Raw genomic sequence first — 15,466 nt, forward strand, 5'->3', positions numbered from 1 at the left:
AATTGGCAAGAAGAGGGAGAATATGCAAGGTTTGGCCTTGGTTAGACTCAGTCCTCTGCTGAAATAGAGGTAGGAAGGGGGAAGAGCACAATGTTAAATTTCTCACCTTGTATTTTTGTTGTCTATTTATTTGTCTTTCCAAATATTGTGAACCTCTTAAGAGCAGTAAGTATAAATGTCTTGCTCATTTTGTAGTAGGGATTTTTATTGTTCTTCAATCCATCTCTATACCCTTGTATAATACATGGCACACAGCAGGCATGCAATAAATGTTTGAATGAAGAAATGAAGACACTGTGCTAAGCATTTGTATGTTTTATCTTCTCACTAAAATTGGATCATTTCTGTCAAATATTGACAATCAGTTTGATTTAATCATTTTCCTGTTGTCTGGGTCTGCAGATAGCTTGAATGACTTGGTGGTGTTGATTGATAAGCATGGCTGTGTTTCTACCAAAATCAATGAATTGCTTCCTAGAAGTAAAATCAATGACTCTTGTTCCACCATTTGATAGTGGTTTTGGTTGTGGTTTTAATGTGAATTTACTAGTTATTTCACCTTTAGCCTTACGAAAGCTATTCATTCTTCCTCAGGGTCCATTTGCATTTGTATTTTATATTAATATGGCCTATGTTGCAATTACAAATGGTAACTCACCTAATAAGTGGTATACAGATTGATAATGGTGATTACATTTTCATTTTTCCCTCAATAATGCTTTGTACCTACATTGAATAGAGAACACACTATTCATTGCTAAATTCAAAATACTTAGCACAGGTTCTGGCACAAAGCAGTTGCCAGATAAATATTTATTGAATGAATGAATGAAAAGAATGAATGAATTAATATCTGTGGTGTATGTTGTTGGTGAACAGCCTAGATCCCCTTTACAATTTGGTATGCCCATACCCCTGTTCCCACTGCTTTGCTCCTATCAGCTCACACCTGAACTTTCTCCAAAGGACTACCCTTTGGCTACTGGAAGTTCATCACCCAGATTCTCCAAGAACTTGAAGTGCTTAGGATATTGTGTCCTTCCCTTGGCAACCAGTAGTCAATGACTGACTGGTGCAATAGTGCTGAAGCTGAGCAATCTTGCCTCAAAGAAAGAAAGCAAACTCTACAGTATAATTTACTCTCTAGAGCTCCTTTTGAGATCAGACTTAACCTGAAATTGTACCTTACTCTTTTCTTATGCTTCTTACTCGTTTCTTATGCTGTTTCTCCCACTGTCTTACAGGTTTCTCTTGGGAGCACCTCCTTATCAAGTCACTTGAATACTCATCCTTGTTTTAGGGTCAGCTTCTTGGAAACTCAAGACATTAAATGTTTAGAAAACAGTTGATGTCAGGGACAGGGAATCTTAATCTGCTTCTCAAAGAGTTTCAAGTTACACATGGTTCTGTCTGGACAGTTTTGGTTTTATACAATTGCCAATCCAAACTGTAGGGAACTGTGAACAAAATTTGATATTTGATTTAGTTGTTGGGCAGTAATAGTTTTACAATTTTACTAAATAATTGTTATTAAATTCAATGCATGGAACTTAACTGGCTGGCAGTTTTGATTGATAGGAATGACATTGAACCAGTGATTTTTATTGTAAATATTTTATTCAGTAAATATGTTATTAAATTACAATTCTTTCTAACCTAAAGTCAGAATGTGTTTTCTTTATTTTCTACTCTTTTTGCTTATACACATCTCTTCTCTCTGTCCTTTAGCATAGATAATAAAGAGTTAATTATGTAACCAAATGTTATAATTGAGTATATTAATATCCATTTCCACATACTGATTAAAGCATTTATTATTCTAGTGATTTAAAACAAAACAAACAAACAAAATCTCCCTTATCTGTAAAATGGAATTGAAAGTAATGTAGTTTAGAACTGAAAAGCACTTTAGAAATCATTTGGTGGCTGTGATGGTTAGGCTAATGTGTCAACTTGGCAAGGTAATTGTGCCCAGTTGTTTGGTCAAGCAAGCACAGGGCTAACTGTAACACAAGGGCATTTATGGACTTTAATCACAATTGGCTTTACTGCAGTGGTAAATCATAGATAGCTGATTACAATTACATCATCATCAATACCATCAGCATTGAGTGAGAATTTCCCAGCTCATCTTTGGACAACCATTGTCTCCCAGAACTTGTCAAGAACCCTCACTGGTCTTTCATCAGAGCCCCTGGTTGCAGCCTGCCTGAGGAACCTGGACTTGTGCATCCCCACGGCTGCATGAGAGACTCTTATAGAATCACATACTATTGGCAGATATTTCTTGTTGATTCTCTTTCCTTAGAGAACCCTGACTAATACAGTGGCCAACTCCTTCATTTTGTAAATGAGACAATTTGACACCCAAGGAGACTAAGTAATTTGTTCAATATCACTCAGCTTGGTTAGTGGCAGAGTAGGACTAAACCAACTTCCAGACCACTGTGCTTTCTATTACTCTACAAAATACACATTTCTTATTCACACAATTGATATGAGGATTAGGGACCACATCTCTGAAAAACAGATTTAGCTTTTGGAATGGAAGATGCTGGATAGCTTTATGAAAACTTCATGAAAACAAATCTCATTTTAACCTTTTCTGTACAATTGTTAGTTTTGTTCAGTTTTATGTTACTTGCCTTAGGCTTTTTTTTTCTTTTCTTTTTTGCCAAGGACTAGATAATATACAATGCTTCATTTAAAAATCAATATTAAGTATCCGGATTGTGTTGAAATATGAATTGCTTCTGCTGGTTTGAAGCCCGGAGCAGTTGCAGACGGGTCTTCCAGTGTTGCAATCATTTATGCACATGAAAGAATTTTCTATCCCTAGTTTGCATATTGGGAATAAGGATGGTCGGTTTCAAAGAAAAGAAAGAAGTATAAATTATATTTTGCTCAGCATGGTAATACTTCCAAAGCTAGACACAATGTGTCCTTAACAAACTATGAATTTTCTCCTCTGCTTAGCCACCATATCCTTCCTACTTTCAGCATAAGCAGAGATTCATTATAGTAATCCATTGTACCTTCATATCTTTAGCAAACACATGTAAGTGATAACTTTGAGTATTTATTTTGATGCAAGGTGTATAAATCTTCTCTATATCATCTTGTAAAGCGAGGAAATTGTAACTTGCTCACCTTGGCTACTTTAATTGTTTAAACTTGGTTCTCAGCCACAGCCTGCTTTGGTAATCTGAACAAGAATACTCTTCCATTTTTGCAGTATTCTGAGTGATTTGCATATATTCATATTTTCAGGAAAGATAAAACTCGAGTACCAAAAGGCTACAGTAACTTTTATATGTATTTTTAATTAGGTACGATTATATGCAAGACCTGATGCTATCAGAAGAGGATCTGGGGACTATGCTCTCCATATAACAAAGAGATTGATAGAATTTTATGAAGACTACTTTAAAGTGCCCTATTCCTTGCCAAAACTAGGTAAGAATTTTCTTGGTTATTTTATTGGAAAGACTCCTTGAAAGTGGAATTTCTTTGTATGTTTATTGGAGATATTTTGGGAACATGAAAATTCCAAGGGTTATATTTTTAGAGAAAATGAGCAAGAAAAAGAATTTCTTCTGAAGAGGTAAAATAAAATTTAGCGTTTCTGGGAGTGTGGCCATAGCATGCTCCTGGGAATTAAGAAACACATGTAAGTTTCAGATTCTAAAAGATAACCGAAATAGCTATAATTTGTTGGAAACGTTCTTTGGGTGAAGTGCTTGCCAACATCTCATTTAACCCATGTAACTACCACATGGGTTATTTACTGTTACACAATTTGCTACAGAAGGGAATTAAAGAATTGAGACTCAGGGAGTTTGTCATTCACTCAGCCAGACACTTAGTAAAGAAACTAGGATTTCAAACCAGTTCTTGATGACTCTCCAAACTAATGTTTTATACTGCCAAGGTGTTCATTGACTAGCTTCTCTTTGCTAATTCTCAGGGGTTGTACTTCAATGTAGTTATCTTTTAGATTTTTTTATTCCATCATATTTTGACTCTATAGTTATAGGAAATAGAATTTAAAAAAGAGAGAAGGGAAACTGTAATATTTATGAAGATTGTGTATTCATGATTGATGTTCTTACTTCTCCACCTTTTATAAAGTGAATATGCTCAAAAATTGTTTGTAGAATTAATAAATGAATTAATTTTGTTGTCCTAATTTGAATGAGGCTGCTTTTGCTGGGGAGTGAGCAATGCTTTTCCAGAAAGTTAGGAAAGATACAACCATTAGAAATGCTGAAGTTATTTTTCCTTCTCAGAAAAACTAATTTGAAATAATACATTATCATTCCTTTGTTCCCTCCTCCTGACTCCCCATTCTTTTTCCTTCCCAAGAGCATTTTTGATGAGGACCCTCATGAAAGGTATTGCTCTTTGGCAAGAATAAAGTGCTTACACCAAAAGTGTTAGCATTTGAACCACAGATTCTCCTCTCTGGAGACAAGGGCCTATTTCATTAAAGTTGTTGCCTGCTGTGTAGTTTTATTGGGTTTACAATGAGTCCTTCAGAAAGTAGATACAAGAGTTGATATTATTATCAATGGGTGTGGCATACAATTTTAATGAGTGCTATTACAAAATTGTGAAGTCTATTTGAAGTAAACGCTCTTAAAATCCTTAGGTAAAATTTATTTCAAATAGGGCCTATGTTTTGTTTTGCTTTGTTTTATTTTCCTTCTTTTCTTTCCCTTAATATCAACTTCCCTATTAGAATTTGTTACATTGAAATCTCCCTCGTAGACATCTGGGGCAGAAAGGAACACCTGGCCTCATTTGCATGGGAGATGACACTGTTCTGTACTCCAGGTGAAACTGGCTGGGAACTTCCCAGCTTGACCCTAATGTAAAATTCACCAGTACTTATGTTGCAAGTTCAGCAAGAGAAATAAAATGTGGATCTTTCTCTGTCCCCTTCAGACCAGTAATTAGCGGAGGAACTCAATTTGCAACTTCAGGGGGTTCCATATAACTGTCAGCTTGCAGCAGGAAGCATTTCAGTTCCACTATTTCACTCACAATTGAACCACACAGGCTTTCATGTGTAGAAAAGAGCTTTGTTCACTGTTACTATTACTTGTTAAGCTGCTTATGGTGTATATAATTGAATGATTTGACTTATACTAGCACACTCCTTTTTATGTGTCTAGGGGAGTTACCGCAGCCCATGATGCTTTGTAAAAGTTCTCTTAAAGCCTTACTTATTTTATGTCTCTATAGATATTTAGATCTATATATTAATGGATTTATAAGTATGCTTTCTAAATACCTTTTACATTAAAAATCCATAACAGCAGAAGCATTTCAATAAAGCTTTACCTTCCATTGTACATTCTGAATTATATTTTTGAAAAATAAATTCTATGGAAACCAATTCAGTCTTTGTTAACGATGCATGCAGATGTATCCTAGATATTAGCTGCCACTGCCTTGACCCCTCTTTATCCACCTACGATGGTTTCAAAGTCTGATTCCACTATTCTTTCCTTCCTTCCTTTTTCCTGGTCTCCTTCTTTTCTTCCTTCTTTCCCTCATTTATTCTACAAATATTTACTGAATATCTACCATATTGTAGGCACTTTTTGTGATGGGAACATAAAAGTGAATGAAAGCAAAAATCCCTCCCCACCCTAGGGCTACATTCTATTAAGAGGAGACAGACATTGAAGCAATGATTAAAATATAAAGGACATCAGATGGAGATAATAAAATAAAGCTAGAAAGGAGGTATAGGAATTAGTTGGGGTTAGATGGGACACGGGAAAGTGACTGGTTTTTTAATATGGGTCATAACCGACAATTTCATTACTCAGGTAACTTTTGAGCAAAGAATTTAAGGGGGTGAAGGAGTAAGCCCAAACAATATCCCAGGACAAGAGCTATAAGCAGAGGGAAGAAAGAAAGAGTGCGGACCTTGAAATGGGAACTTTCCTGGTATACCTGAGGAATAGCAAAGAGGCAAGTGCAGCTGGAGCAGTCACTAAGGAAGTCAGAAGTAGAACGTGAGGTCAGCGTGAGGGTCAGGTCACAAAGTCAGCAGGCTTTGGTAAGGTCTTTGCCTTTTTTTCTGAGTGAGGTGGACATCCAGTGGTCGTTTTTTTTTTTTTTAAGTTTGGCTTACATTCTTGTAGCTGAGTTGAAAATATACTGTTGGCCAGTAGGTCTCAATTGGAGGTGGTTTTTTCATTCAGGGAACATTTGGCAGTGTCTGGAAACATGGGGAGAAGGGATGTTGTTGCTACTGGTGTTTAGTAGGTAGAGGCCAGGGATGGTACTAACCATCCTGCAATGCAGAGGATAGCCCTTCACCATGAAGAGTTAGCCCAGAATGTCAACAGGGCGAAAGCTGTACGTGGAAAGGACGGAGGCGTGAAAAGCAATTCAGAAGCTATGTCAAAAATCAGGCAAAATGATTGTCCCTGGAACTAGGGTGTTAGAAGAGGTACTTAGAAGTGCTCCAATTCTGAATCTGTACTGGGGGTAGAGACAACAGAATTTTCTGATTAACAGGATATGGATGTGAGAGAAAAAGAGGCAACAAGGGTGCCTCTAAGGTTTTTGCCTGAGAGCTAGAAGTTTGTTATTGCCGTTTACTGAGGTAGAAGAATTGTGGGAGCACATATTTTTTTCAGACTGACATGTTTCTTAAGCATGTAGGTGGCACTGTGATGTCTGTTAGAAATCTAAGTAGACAATTGAAATTTATGTTTATTTATTTGCCTCCCCCCCGCCCCGCCCCGTTGTATGCTCTCTTATGTCCATTCGCTGTCCATTGCTGCGTCAGCTCCCTATGTGTGTGACATCACTCCTGGGTAGTCTGCATTTGTTTTGCATGGGGTGACTCTCCTTGTGAAATGCACTCCTTATGCGTGGGGTTCCCTTACATGGGGGACACCCTTGTGTGGCATGGCACTCCTTTCATGCAGCAGCACTGCGCATGGGCCAGCTCACCACATGGGCCAGGAGGCCCTGGGTTCGAACCCTGGACCTCCCATATGGTAGGTGGATGCTCTATCAGTTGAGGCACATTTGCTTCCCAACAACTGAATATTAAATACAGAGTTTGGGTGTGTGGTCTGGCCATATATATATATTTGCTGGGATATAATAATGTGCAAAGCTATGAGGCTGGATGGAATCAACAAGGCAAAGAGAGCAGGTAGAAAAGGTAATAGGCACAAGGAATGTTCCAGCATTTAGAGATTAGAGAGATTAAGAGCCAGTAAAGACCACTGAGAAGGAGCAATTGATTGAGGCATTGAGGAAACCAGGTGTGTATGGTGTATTGGCTTTAGCAGCATGATGGTCATTAGTGACCTGGACAAGAGCAGTTCCAATGACTTGTTGGGGCAAAAAGTCCTTATGGATGTATTCAAGAGAGAACAGGAGGAGGAAGGGCAGTGACTAGAGACTGCGAGTATAGAACACAGATCAGTGTTTTTGCAAATTCCCAATGGGGAGCATGTTGGGAATAGGGGGAGAGGGAGAAAGAATCTGAATAAGCGCTGTTTCTGCTGAACTGAATCATCCTTACCTCACAGGTCTGTCCCTCTCCCAAACCCTGTCAATGAGCTGTGGAAGGTACCACTTTCTTTGATTTCCCTTAGAAAATCCAATATTAAAACAAATAAGAAAACTCCCCACCAATTGACCTGACTCAACTGAAGCTTTGGAGGGAATGTGTGTATGTGTGAGTGCGGGGGTGTTGTATGGCAAATACATACTTAAAACTTAATATTGTGTCCTCCTTTTCTTAAAAGTCGACCTGCTGTTCTGTCTTAAACTCTGCAGTAACTTCTCTTATCCTCCATTCCCAAGTTCCTTTTCACTTCTAATGCTGAGTAGTTTAACTTTCTCTACTATCTTTAAGGATATGAATTTCCACCCCAAGTGGTTTATCAGGATAGTTCTCCAAGAATTCTTAGGCCTGTTTTAGGATAGTAATTCACGCTCTTTCTTATACAAAGATATTCTTTTAATGCTGTTAAGCTGAAATAGGCAGCCATTGTACCTTGTGTGATGATTTGTTTTTAAATCTCTGTCAGATAATTAAAAGTATTTGTATAAGGTTTGCAGAGAGTTTCTACTTCTTGGTTTTAAGTTCTAAGGGAAGATGCAGGGTCTTTTTGATACAATACAGCAAGCCTTTCATTTCTATTTGTCCTATTTTCATGGGAACTTTCAGGGCATTGAGAGTTATTTTAAAAGAAGGTTGTTGTAGAAATATAAAGAATTAATTTATCACCTTTCCTTGTCTCTTAGACATATTGATAACAATAATAACAACAACAACAACACATACTTATATCATGTTTACTCTATGCTAACTGCTCTTAATGGTGTTATACATTCTAACCCATGTGAACTTTACTACAGTCTTTTGAGGTAGTCCGTTGTTTTCTCATTTTCCAAATGAGGAAACTTAGGTACTTAGTGACTAAATAATGTGCTCAGACAACAGAGCAGAAGTTAGTGAATCTGGAATTCAAAACCAGATTGTCTAGCTCCAGAGTCTGGGGATTCTGCTGAAATAGATATAAAAATTTCTGAAATTTCAAAGATTAAAATATGGGTCATCTCAATAAACTAGATAAGCTGATTGCTCAAGGCATAATGCTATAACTATTTTTGTTATAAATAATATGTTTATAAAGAAGCACATGTGTAATATAATAATACATAATTTCATCACAATATCTATGAGTGTTTCAAATGTGCTCTTGTCATGAGTATTTTATAAATTAATTGGGGGGCAGATGAAGTGATTCAGAATTGTTGAGATATTTTGTTATTCAACCTATTTAGATTTCAATTAATTGTGGCAGATAGTTTGCAGTTTTCTTTTGCAGCTGCTGTGTAATTTGGAAGTCCATAAGTTTTGTAAAGGCGTTTGCTTGATTGCTTCTTTTCAGGACATGCTTTCATGAGAAGTTCATCACCTCCCTGGGACAGTGCTATCATTGTAAAGGGACCACAGGTATTTTGTAATAACAGTTTCTGCCCTCAAGGAGATTGTGGTTTTGTTTAGAAGAGAATACAGTATTTACAGGAATGAATGGATTAGAGACTCACATAATATGGTATCAAACACCAAAATTTTGAAGGGTGAATATATAGTATCATGCTATAAGAATGAGGAATCATTGCACAATACTGTAGACATAAAATGCATGTAAAAGAAGCCTTCAGTCCTGAAAAAGGGACAAGAGTTTAAATGGGAGGTAGAGATAGAAATGAAGGGGAAATCATTTTGAGAATTGTGTAGGAGGAAAGTCCATGGATTTCTCTTTATAACTTGGGTTCTAGCTATCATATTGATGAAGTCTACTTATTTTTCTATAATGGAAGAGATAAGTTATGGCATTATTAATTTCATGATTAGGAGAGGCTAGCTTGAATGATGGTTTTGTTGCTTTTGATGTTGAAACCATGACACATCCATGTCTTTATTGTGATGCTCCTGCTGATTATTTGCTACGTAGGGTAGTAAAGGTTTTGGAGGTTTGTTTTTTTGTAATTTTTTATCCCATTAACTATTTATATTGACTGTTAACTATTCACTCCCTATGACTATGTTTTTTTTTTCTTGAATTAAGAAAAAAATTAAGTGGTTATATTTATTGTTTTTAATTTGAAGTGCCAATTATATAATACTATTCCCATTCTTGCTCATGTAAATCATAATTGAACTATTATTTGAGACTTTCTTAATGTGCCTTTAAGTATCACATTTTGCTTAGATACTGTGTTATACAAATACTGATTACCATGTTAAAGTTTTTCTGAGGTTTTCAATTAATTCAATTAATACTGCTTTTTGACATAAAATCTCTGGGGGCCCTTTATATAGTCTGGTCAAGTTCACTAAAATGTGAATTTACCCTCAAGATGCTTTCTTTCTACCAAAACTCCTCAACATATTTGAATTTACACTGGAGCTATTTAATCTTAACAGTTTCTCAGTGGAAATCACTTAATGATTTCTCTGTGGTTTAACATTCTTAGTACCTTCTTAAGGAATCAGGTGAGGCAATCCATCTTTTTCTAGTTCACTACGCACCATTGAGAAATGTTTCTTCAAATAACCACCCTTTTCCCTCTCTTTGGAATAAAAAATAAGTATACCCTCTCCCCGCCTGAGGAACGTAATTTACTTCTGTAAAACTCTTCATATGATAATTTTGTCAGAAACTAAGAGAACAATTACCATTTCTTTCAGTGTGAAATATTTTTGTTTTCCTAATTCCCACCCTAACAACTATTTGTGCTACAGCATTAGCAACTCCTATTAAAAGGGACATGGTTACGTCAATATTTAATAGTTATTTAACAAGGCATTTTCCCTTTATTAATTACTCTATAATATGGCCATTTAACTGTTCTTGTTAAGTCTTTTGTAGCTATTACATGTTATTCAATATCAAGGCTATACTAACAAACAAAACATATGATACTCAATGTATATGATATTAACCACTAATGCAAACAATAAATAAAAAATAAAAAAGTAAGGACAAAAAAGAAATCAATGGAAAAAATACATTTTAGTGGGAATGATGCATGAGATTATTACTGCTATAAATGAACAAACCACAAGTATACTGAGCAGATAATTTAATGCAATACAAAACAACTCGAACTGAATTAACTAATTTAGCATGCATTTATTGAGTAGCTACTAGGTACATTGAATTCAGCAATGATAATAAATGGCCTCTTCTACTAGATACTTAAATGCGATGAAGAAAATTATAAAAAAAAATATTCTTAGTTTTCCAGTATTGTTACATATTCAATTTGCTTACTAACCTACTCCCTCCTTCTCTAGTTTCAAGAGTTTCAGAACTTCACAACTTTGGGATTACTCCTGAGCATATTTTCACTAATTCAATCTGGGTCTTTTGAAAGATTGCTTCTCATCTTGAAAATAAATGCAATTTTAGAAAGTGCTTAACTTAATAAGGGCATATTTATCAAGAGGACTCCAAGGCATTGTTTTACATATTCCAATAGAGGTATTTTGTTCTTACAGGTTTGCTGTTGTTAGGAAATAACTATTTCTGATATTTTCGTCTTTAATCCTTGCCTAAGTCTTGTGCCACTTACTGTTTTCTTTACTGTTACTATGGATCAACTGGCGCTACTCCATTGGTGCACACTGATTTCCTTTGTGCCTCGGATCCCATTCTCTCTCACCTGCTCAAGGACTTCACCTCAGCAGTTCTCCCCTCTTTCTGCTGAATCTTCAGTTTTCCCTCTATTGGATTTTCACCATTGTATTAGTCAGCCAAAGGGGTGCTGATGCAAAATACTAGAAAACTGTTGGCATTTATAAAAGGTATTTATTTGGGGTAGAAGCTTACTGTAACCAGGCCATAATGCGTAAGTTACTTCCCTCACCAAAATCTGTTGCACAATGTTGGAGCAAGATGCCTGCCTTTTTCTGTGAGGGTTCAGCCTTCCTCTTTCTCCTAAGGCTCTGTGGTCCCAGCTCCTTCCTATTTCAGCTGTAGCTGACATAAGGCTTTATATCTCTCTCCAGGGCTCAATTCTTTCCAGGCTCAGCTGTTCTGATCTCTCCACAAGGTCAGCTGTAGACCATCAGACGCTCTCTCTTCCCAGGGTCTCTGCTGTGTCTATGGAGCCATCTCTACTCCTCTGTGTTCTTTACCTGTGTGTTTACTTTCTAGGGCTCCAGCATCAAAACTCCAACTCTCTCCTCTGTTCTGTGGTTTTCTCTGGGAGTCCCTGCCCACCAAAGGGGTGGGAACTCAATGTCCTACTGTTATGGCCGAATTTTGATCAAAATTTAATCAAGTAAAAGTGATACCTCTGAATCTAATACAATCTAATATGCCCAGAGGAACAGACAAGTTTACAAACATAATCCAATGTCTATTTTTGGAATTCATAAATAATGCCAAACTGCCACACCCATCATTATTAAAAATCTGGTGCTACTGTTCTCAACTTACACACATGTGTGTATGTAAAGTGACACAGACACACATACACACGAATATATTCAGCAGTAGCTAGAGTTTTCTCTTTCCTTTTATAGCCAAACTGCTTGAAAGGAATGTCTATCTGCACTGACTCCAATTTCTCTCATTCCCTTGTCTCTTGAATGCACTTTATATCTGGCTTTTGCTTCCTACACTCTTCTAAAACTGCTCTTGTCAAGTTCAGAAATGCCTCCACTTTGCTAAATCCAATGGTCAATTCTCAGTCTTCATTTTGAGCTGTCAACAGCATCTGACACTGCTGTTCTCTCCATCTCCTCAAAATACATTTTTCACTTGTTCTTCAGGGTAAAACATTTTCCTGTTTAAAAAAATTTTTTCTCCTACTCACTGACCATTTTTTCCCATTCTTTTTTTTTTTTTTCCTCTTTACCTCTCTAACAGCTTAATATTGGAGCACCCAAGGGCTCAGATTTTGAACTTGTTTTTGCCACTTAGATCCAGTCCCTTAGTAACTTTATCTAGTCTCATGATTTTAAATATCACCTCCTAGTTCTGTTGATTCCCAAATTTACATGTCCAGCCTGGTTCTATCTCCCCAATTCCAAACTTCTATATTCTACTTGACATCTATATTTGGATATTTAACAAGTGTCTTGAAATTAAAATGTTTACATTTGAACTCCAGATCTTAAACCACTATCTTAGCTTTTCTGAAGTCTTTCCCATCTCAGAAAAGGGCAACTCTATTTTTTGCAAAAGTTGTTTAGGCACAGAACAAAACAAAACAAAACAAAACAAAACCTTGGATTTATACTCTTTTCTATCATATCCCACATCAAAAACATCAACAAATCCTTTCAGCTATACATTCTAAATATATCCATAATCTGATCACTTACCACTGTTTCTACAGCTACCACTCTCCTCTGTTCTCCCATGTTCTCTTGCCTGGGTTGAGTTCAATCTAAATTAAATTTGAAATTAAAGTAGTATGAGAATGAGTCATTTTGAATTTGCAGAGTTCCTGGGAGGATGTTGGATTTAAGTTGCTCTCATGCTCAAACCTTCCAATGATTTTACATCATTCCTAGGAATAGAATCTAGAATTCTTCCTTTGGTCTGGGAGACCCTGCATGATCTGGTTCTGACTGCCACTCCAACTTCATTTCCTACTTCTCTCCTACTTGTTTGCGGTGTTCTAGCTGTACTACTGCCCTCCAGTTTCTCCAACACATCAAGTATGCTTCTGTCTTGGGCCTTTGTATTTGCTCTTCCCTCAGCCTAGAACTCATTTCCTTCAGTTATATACACAGACGAAATATCACCTTTGCAGCTCCTCCCCAACCCCCACATGTGAAGTGCAGTCTTCCTGTCTACTTCCCATCTCCCTGCCTTGCTTGTTAAAGGTTATGTTGTATTCCCTCTAAAGACACGTTGAAGTCCTAGTTGCCAGAACCTCAGAATGTGACCTTATTTGGAAATAGGGTCACTAAGGATAGAACTAGGCAAACTAGAATGAGATCATTGTGGAGTGGGGTGGGCCCCACAATATGACTGATGTCCTTAATAGAGGAAAGAGGAGCATAGACACACACATGCAGTGAAGGCTCTGTAATAAAGGACAGAAATTGAGTTATGCCACAAGCCAAAGAACACCAAGGATCTCTGGCTATCACCAGGAGCCAGGAGAGAGGCATGGAACCCATTCTTCCTACAGACTTCAGAGGAGCATGGGCTTTCTGACACCTTGACTTTGGGATTCAAGTCTCTGGAGGCAATATATTTCTGTTGTTTTAAGCTTCCTAGTTTGTGGTACTTTGTATGACAGCCCTAGGAAGCAGAAACGCTGCTTTGTTTTTCTCCATGGAAACTTATTTCTCACTGAACATGTATTTTCTTTATTTCTTCTTTAGTTTTCTTATTATCTGTCCCACCTCTCTCCTGACAGAAGGAAGCTCTAAGAGAACGGACATTTGTGTCTGTTTTGCACTGCTCTAGCCCCTCTGCCTAGAAGAGTGCTCGGTCCAATAAATGTTGGTTGAATGAATGAGCGACCTCCAACTTCCTCCTTTTTAAAAAATTCTCACCACATAGAAAAAGGAGAGACGGCATAAGCTTGAGTCACTTTGTAAATCAAATAAGATGTTATTTTCTTTTTAACAAAATAAATAGAAATAATGATGATTTACCTTATAAAGTGCCAAGGAAACTCCTTTTTGATAATTACAAGTGGAAGGGATGAGAGAGATGTTAGCTATAGTTGCAGCCACTTTCTCATTAAGAATCCATAAAAAGGAAGTTGCTGGTAAAAAAAAGTAAGTGAGTTATTAGCTGGAAGAAGTACTCAGCTTTTGTTTTATTGTGATGGCAATCCTAGGGTGACGCTTTTAAAAAGGTATGCTTTGCATCTGGGATGCTTTTGTAATCCAACAATGAAATACCTGTCTATTTGTCTATCAGCTCTTCTTCCCCTTGTTCTTTGAAATGAGAACAACATTTATTCATGGATTTGGCAAATATTTATTGAATATTATATACTAGACACTGTTCTACTAGGTACTGGAGAATTAGTACTTAGCAAAAGAGAAACAAAATTCCTGAGTTCACTAGGTATATATTTTAATAGAGGAGGTAGGAAGACAATAAAATAAATTAAAAAATATATTAAATTAGACAGAGATAACTTCTATGGAGAAAATAGAGCAGAGAAGAAAGTGACAGAAATGTTGGGGGAAGGAGGTGTGCAGTTTTAAGGATGGTGGATGGTCAGAGGGAATGCCTTGCTCAAATGGTTACTGACACTTGAGCAAAAATCTTTAAAAAAATGAGGGAACCCTGAGGTGGGAGGTTGTCAGACTTGTTGGAGAAATCACAGGGAGACCAGTGGGCCTAGGTCAGAGTGAGTGAGATTGAGAGTAAGCGGCAATGAAGTCTTCGTGGGAGCCATCCCAGATGGGAAAAGATTTCATTTGTTGGCCGTTGACGGACACACATGTTTATTTTGAGCAGAGGAGTGATCTAGAGCAAATTATATTTTTAAGGTATCACTTTGACTGCCTCATATAGAACACTGATATGGAGGGGGACGAGGATGGTGGATGCAAAAGCAGAAGTAGAGACAGGCTCCTGCGTAAATCTGAGAAATTATGGTATCTTGGACCAGGGTGTTAGTAGTGGAGGTGGTGAGAAGTGGGCAGATTCTGGATATGTTCTGAAAGCAGCACCAACAGAGTCTGCAGTATCAGAGTATGGCTTCAAATGGAGTCTCCATGTTAATTCCTCTGAACTACAGTGTAAATGTGGTAAATAGTTTGAGAAAATATGAGTTTTTTTCCTTTCTTTTCTTTTTTTCCCCCTTACAGTTAATTTTTCCTGTGGAGCTACAGGGAAAAGTGAAAGGGAGCAATCTTTTTATGCCTCCTTCTCTCCTTCTTGGTGATTTGGAGTTACCATAGCAAGAGAAGGACTTTGAA

General features: G+C 37.1%; 1 protein-coding gene across 3 annotated transcripts in view; it reads left to right on the forward strand.

Annotated features, from left to right (window-relative positions):
- Positions 1-15,466, forward strand: part of TRHDE (thyrotropin releasing hormone degrading enzyme) — a 391,431-nt gene that overhangs the window by 96,524 nt on the left and 279,441 nt on the right. For all 3 annotated transcript variants that reach the window (XM_058308434.2, XM_058308435.2, XM_058308436.2), the window contains exon 3: positions 3,330-3,456. In XM_058308434.2, the coding sequence (XP_058164417.1) occupies positions 3,330-3,456 (127 nt within the window). The remainder of the gene's footprint in view (positions 1-3,329; positions 3,457-15,466) is intronic.

The sequence above is a fragment of the Dasypus novemcinctus genome, chromosome 12, assembly GCF_030445035.2.
Source record: "Dasypus novemcinctus isolate mDasNov1 chromosome 12, mDasNov1.1.hap2, whole genome shotgun sequence".
In the NCBI taxonomy this organism is placed as follows: domain Eukaryota; kingdom Metazoa; phylum Chordata; class Mammalia; order Cingulata; family Dasypodidae; genus Dasypus; species Dasypus novemcinctus.